General features: G+C 46.3%; 2 protein-coding genes across 2 annotated transcripts in view; one reads left to right on the plus strand and one right to left on the minus strand.

Annotated features, from left to right (window-relative positions):
• Positions 1-90, plus strand: part of LOC125959073 (protein suppressor of hairy wing-like) — a 2,981-nt gene extending 2,891 nt beyond the window's left edge. The window contains exon 4 of the mRNA XM_049691849.1: positions 1-90. This exon is cut by the window's left edge and continues 883 nt beyond it. Coding sequence (XP_049547806.1) covers positions 1-9 — 9 coding nt within the window. The 3' untranslated portion in view covers positions 10-90.
• Positions 91-247: 157 nt separating this feature from the next.
• On the minus strand, positions 248-971 carry LOC125959094 (vesicle transport through interaction with t-SNAREs homolog 1B). The gene is made up of 2 exons (XM_049691873.1): positions 544-971; positions 248-477 (listed from the first exon to the last, which is right to left on the minus strand). The coding sequence occupies exons 1-2, from the start codon at positions 673-675 to the stop codon at positions 271-273; spliced, it is 339 nt and encodes a 112-aa protein (XP_049547830.1). The 5' UTR covers positions 676-971; the 3' UTR covers positions 248-270.
• Positions 972-6,110: the final 5,139 nt, after the last annotated feature.

Below are 6,110 nucleotides of genomic sequence, written 5' to 3' on the forward strand. Positions count from 1 at the left end.
AGCAAATAGACGCTCCTGGATGCTGCAAATGTGTGCAGCTGGAAACAGTGGCCTTCTTCAAACAAGCACACGAATGAGATGTGTTAAAACAACCTTTTCTTTTATTAAATGAATATACACTTTAATGTTGTGTTATGTAGGCTGGGGGATTAAACCTTGTAAATAGATTATAATAAAAGCAATCATTCGCATATAAGAAATGTTAACATCTCGTCCGCGGGAAGGGCCGTACAAGCTTTGGCATAAGAGTCTCCCGTATCACAGGGTGCATTAGCTGATAAACTTCAAGTAGATCATACCGGCGAGGATCACTACCTCCATTACGATGATGAGAATCAGTATGAGCTTGTTGTAAAGAAGGTTCCGTTTCATCGCACGTAGGATGGCACCAGATTTGCTGAGATGTTCGTTCGCATTCTCCAGCCGCCGTTGACTGCGTAGTAGGGATTCCCGCTGAACTTCCAGCTCCGAGATTACCTGTGAAAAGGGGAATAACGAGTGTCAATCTGGAACATGAGGCAGAATTCTTCGCTTTCGTCTTACCTCATGGCCGGTGTGTTCGGTTTCGATTGCGATCTGGTTCGAACGGGCGAGGCTTGCGGAGGTTCGCTCCAATATCTGGCGTCCTTGCAAAACCTGCTGACGATGATGCTCCGTCCAATCATAATCTCCCATTTTTCTGCTGTGTTGTTTGCCGATAACTGATTCCGGAAGCAATCTCGTATCAAAACCCCAAAACCCACTAACTATTCCCAAATCTCCAAAACTTTCGCTTATCACAACCGATATCTCAATAATCAACTAATCTCGACTAGCGCAAAAAGAACACGGCATGGGAGGGGACCCTCCTACTCAAAACACTGCCACAAGGAATATTCAATGAATCTCGAATGACCGTATCTTATTCTAAATTTTTAAGAAAACTAGGAAATTACGAAAAAATTAAAGAATTTTTTTGGGAAATGTTTCCGTTTTTGTTTTTTGCTATGTTTTTCGTCGTCGTCGTTTATATCCATTACGGTTTAAGAAGTCGGCAGATGCGGTTTTCGTTTTTTGCATCTTGCGACTCCTGGAACCGACATGTTTAAACCTGGACCGTGGCGCGGCGTGTTTATACCGCCAAAATCGATTTTGATTTTTTTAAAATAACGGTGGTATTTTAGTTATTGCCAAGCTGGCCTCCGATGGTCGGTTTCGTTAGGAATCTTAATTTGTTTGTCGGATCGCGGATCGGTTGACAATGCCAAAACTATTTTCTTAAACTCCATAATTTTCTACCCTTCTTTATTCAATCAACATTCCGATTCTCTCGATAAAGCAGCTTTCACGATTTATGATCTCTCTCCTTACCGAGGTAAGTTGGCGGAGGTCTACCCTGCTCATTCAGGTATAAAATAATTTCCGTCAAATATGTGTTGAATATGTGAACCGACGCATATACACCGGGACTTATCGCTTATGAACACGCAGACCAACGGTATACTTCCCGAGATGTTGATACAAGCTAGGTGGACAAGTGTGTTCGGCAATGGGTGCTCGTAAAATAATGGTCAACAGTTGGTAGAACGAATGTCCTTACGAATCTTGACTGCGTTGCCGTTTCGGTGACGGAAATATGAAAAGCTGATGTTTCATGAACGTGTAGCCGCCGCTAGGGCGGAAGTGCGAGAGGGTTAACATGCGATAGATTAGAGATAAACCGACTGGTTTAATTAATTTCCTAACACGCTCATACACGCTGACCGTATAGTTCGGCTTTGTGCGTAACTTTTTCTGTTTCTGTGTTGAACCCGACCGACCGGATCCGGTGTACCAGTTGAAGTGCATTACATAAAATATGCATTTTCATCGGATTAACCGGCATCGAGCAATGTTTTTATATTAACAGCCGCAGCGCAAAACCGAGGTTCGTTGAAAGAGGGGGGAAATCACACGTTTGGGTAACAATCGTAATTACTTTTGCATTTGGCAACGCATCGCTTCGTTCACCAATTTGCTGCACTTATGGGTAGAATATATCATACTGCAGATATTAATTATCTAAACTCACACCGACCGGGCTGCAAAAGTAAAATGTGGCTTTCAGTGGATTTAATTGCATTGATTTGTTTCCTTTGATCGTAAATTCATGCTTACCAGAGTATACATGAATACTGTATGTTGCTGGAAATGATTTTTTAAAAAAATAAAGCTACATATGCCCCATCAGCGGTACATATGCCCTATCAGTAGCAACCTCCATTATCACGTGGTAACACTTGCGCGAATCTATTAACCTTATCCAGCGGGTGTGTCGGGTAGAAGAGGCCAACAACAAAACAGTCTAGAAAAAGCTATGAATATGTATGCCCTTTCGGTCCTCCGGGACACCCTCCGGGGTTAGAAGTTCGAATCGTTCAAATTCCCAAATCCATTGACAATGCCAGCTTCATTTACTCTGAAAGCCCAACGCACAAAAGCCAAGCTCCGGGTGTTTGGTGTTGAGTATCGCTAAAGAAAAGGCTAAAAGGCTAGCCAAAAACCATCCAAAAACCAAAAGGCACACGTCAGCTAGGCGTGGATCCGATGGCCTTAGGAAAACTCACTGTGGCTTTGGTTTCGTCTTCCACGTTTGCACAAACGAACGAGTTCCCCCGTCGGCGCCATCATTACGACTGGTGGAGGACGGGCTGTCCGATTGGCTCATGGCAGACATGTCCTGCGAGATTACCGCTCAGCTGAACCTGGTACACATTTTTGTTTTTTCCGACATTCCGGTAGTAGTACTACTACTGGTAAGCAGCAAACAGACAAACAAACAAACAAACAAAAGAAAAACCAACCAGTCCGCCAAGTGGTGTTTATGCATACGTGCCCTGCCACACCGCAGCTCACAAGCGGGCTCCATTCCAGCCACAAGACCATCGGTACCAGCAGTTCTTTCTCGTATATAGGCGAGTGGGATGAGGAAAGACAACCAAGCAGACAGGCGGTGGCTAATGTAACACAGCCTGGCAGCTGTGCCCTGCCTCAGCTGTGGAAGACTCACCGCACATAACACGTACCACGTTCACACACAAATGGCAAGGTCAGCAATCTTCTGCTGGGATTACATTCTCAATTTCCACCTTCGGGTTATGGGTCGTGTTGGATACGGTCGTGGTCAGTGCAGGAGCTGACCGTGAACCATTCCTCCGAAATGTGTGCTGCGTTTATGACACGAAGTGCCTGGTGGGATTTGGGGTTGCGACGACTTTTGAATTCGCAGGCGGAGTAATTAGGTCATCGCTGCTGACCTGGGCTCATTCTGAGAGTGGATGCTTATTCGGTCTCGGTGATATACGGAAAGTAATGATGAACGTAACGCTAGAGAGTGTATCACACCAAAAACCGCACGAAAAGCAGTTCAGTAATGATGAAAGTTGAGGATCGTGAAATGAATAGCGTTCGAAAATTTACATCGGAACACCCGGCTGGATGAGGATTTGTAACTGTGTGTTTAATTAAAATCATGCGGATGTCGTTTCGTCGTTGGAGAGAGGGGAAATCAGTATCAGCAAACTTTTAAAGTGCTTTTCGCCTTGCTTGGTAATCGAATTTCATATTCGAATTAGTAACTGGTTGTTGCAACATGTTACTAATTAGATTATTTTTACTTTCTCACTTACTCATCAAGCGCTATACAACCGAAGGAGTGGCTTGCACCAGAAAACTCCGTCGATCCTTCCGATTACAAATTTGTAGGAAACTGAATACCGAGCCAGAAGAGCGATGCCAGACTAATTTGTCACTGTCCGGGTAACATCATCCCAAGAAGCACCCTAATCGATGGCCGCCGTTTGATGAGTGTAAAGTGTCAATATTATACAAACAAACCAACAACGGCCTGCGGCGAACTCTCTATCAGATCGCAACTTTCATCATCATTTTCACTTTCCTCCCGATAGAAATTGAATAATCAATTGTCATCAGTAGGGTGGGGCCGGAATCGGATAGGGGGTGGGAGAGCGATGGTCTCAGGTTTATCGTCCCTTTAAGCGTGAGCCATGCACGTCAAAATCGTTCGCCGGCAATCCGCTTGCACTCCGTGCACCCGCTGCCTCATCTGACCGGCCCTTCTGTTGCCAGGGAACTTGCAGTAAGTGCATCTCATCGGTTTGCCGTTTGCCGGGCGCCATAAATTTTACTGTCCTCCGTCGCCAGCAATTTGATTCTTTTCCCTTTCCTGGGCAAGTAAAAGCGAGCCGTAAAATCAACGAAGTAGCACGGTACGGGACGGCACCGTATTCAATTTGTAACATTTTATGAAAGTCCCTGTGCCTGTTGCTGGGATGAAGCCTTAGCTTTTCTGCTTGTCGTGAGCTGGGAGTCCTTTTCTGTCCGGACAAAACAGGGTACGATAAACCGGTTTCTAGGGCGGTCGTGTTTACTGTGCATCCACGGAAATGGTGTTCCCGTCGGTGGAGGTGGTGGTGGCAGTTGTTGGATAGGTGTTTGCTGAACCGTGGGTTGAGGCGTTACTTTCTTTATTAAATTACATTTTACCGTCGCTGCTCAATTCGACGGTTGCTCCGATCGGGTTATGCCGTGCACGCAGCAGCGCATATTTCATTTCACATTACGATTCCGCATAGGAATATCGAACAGACCGGAGACCGGATCGGTGACATTTTTGGATGCGGTGAGATAATGCTCATCCGCGTTCGTGTTTTTGCACTTCAGCTATGGTGTTACAAATTGTGTCGGAATAGACTCATCGCATTTGGTGCTTCGGTAACGTGACCATAATGGTACGATGGATGGGTTAAGGAAACTGCATCCTTGGTGAGGTTCGAGACAGGCACCACTCACTCGGTTCGCGCTAGTTGCTCATCTTCGGGGATACTTTACTTAATGCAATTAATTGCAAAGCTGTCGCTTGCACTCGCAAACGTCGTTCCGAACGATATTCTCTCTGATGCGCTCATCTTAGTAGCACGCGAAATGACGAAACATTGCGCGGAGTGCCACGGGCGAAGTGATTACAATTTCGTGATACCGAACGGATACCGAAAGACGATGCCTTGCTTCACTCGATCACCGGGCATAGCATGCCTGTGGGCAGTGCTATGGTCTGGTGCGTTATTAGGGGTTGATGCTATCTGCAGTTAAAGCGGAGGCTGCTGACGGATGGGAAATTGTGTTTAAATCTTTGCACCAGTTTCGCTAGTAATTGGCCCTGGCAGTCAGGAGATTGAAGACACTGGTAGTCTTCTCACGGTCCTGTCCGGAGCTCATTGGGCTCGTAAGTTGTTCTCGGTACGGATTGCTCGTCACCGTCCCCGGGTAGGGCTTATTACCGGATCTCTCCAAGAGAACTTTACTTCGGTAATTAGCCGACCACTTAATGGTGGTTGTGGTTCTTGGAAAACGAGGGACCGGTAGACGAAGGGATTGTTGGTGAAGAACTCATCACCAGAACATCTCACACCCACCAGCCAGTCTGGCACCGACGGGCTCGGTAACCCTCTTCAACTATGTGGTTCTCAGCTTTTGTTTGACGACTCCAACCTAGGCCTAATGGTTGGAGCCGCAGTAGCACCACTTTAGAAGCGAAATGTAAATGTCTCTTCGAATGTCTGTTCCAGCACAGATTGAGATGACACAATTCGCGCCGTACCGGTGCAGCCAGAGCTGCCGAGTGGCGCCGTAAACGATAATGGCTTCACTCGCGCTGACAACTTCGGCGTTGCAACAGTTTTGTTTGGGGGTTGAAGTTGAGCCATCGCCGGGAATTGCTTCGGAGTGTAACCGTGTCCCAGGATGCCTACGTCGTGTCGGTGATCTGAAGGTGTAGTTAGCAGGTATTTCCGCGCATTCGCATACTGGCCCTGCAAACGTTTGCTGTTGCATCCTTGGGGAATGCAACTCACGGTCCCTAATGGTGAAACTTATACCAAACGTTGGTCCGTTTCTATCAACATTCTCTCCGTCTCGATGGTATTTGGAATGCAATCATCGATGAAACGGGCAATCCTTTGCATAGTGCGATTGCTACAATATGGTTAAACACTTTATTATACGGCCAGCAGCTCCAGCTCTTCTCGTTCTCGCAGACTTTCGCAGATAAACGTGAGCTATTGCAAGCATTT

The sequence above is a fragment of the Anopheles darlingi genome, chromosome 2 (assembly GCF_943734745.1).
Source record: "Anopheles darlingi chromosome 2, idAnoDarlMG_H_01, whole genome shotgun sequence".
Taxonomy (NCBI): Eukaryota; Metazoa; Arthropoda; class Insecta; order Diptera; family Culicidae; genus Anopheles; species Anopheles darlingi.

Coding starts and splice junctions, on each gene's coding strand:
- LOC125959094 (XM_049691873.1), bottom strand. CDS start 675: ATGGGAGATTATGATTGGACGGAGCATCATCGTCAGCAGGTTTTGCAA. Junction 478..543: donor CCGAACACACCGGCCATGAG/GTAAGACGAAAG, acceptor CCCTTTTCACAG/GTAATCTCGGAGCTGGAAGT.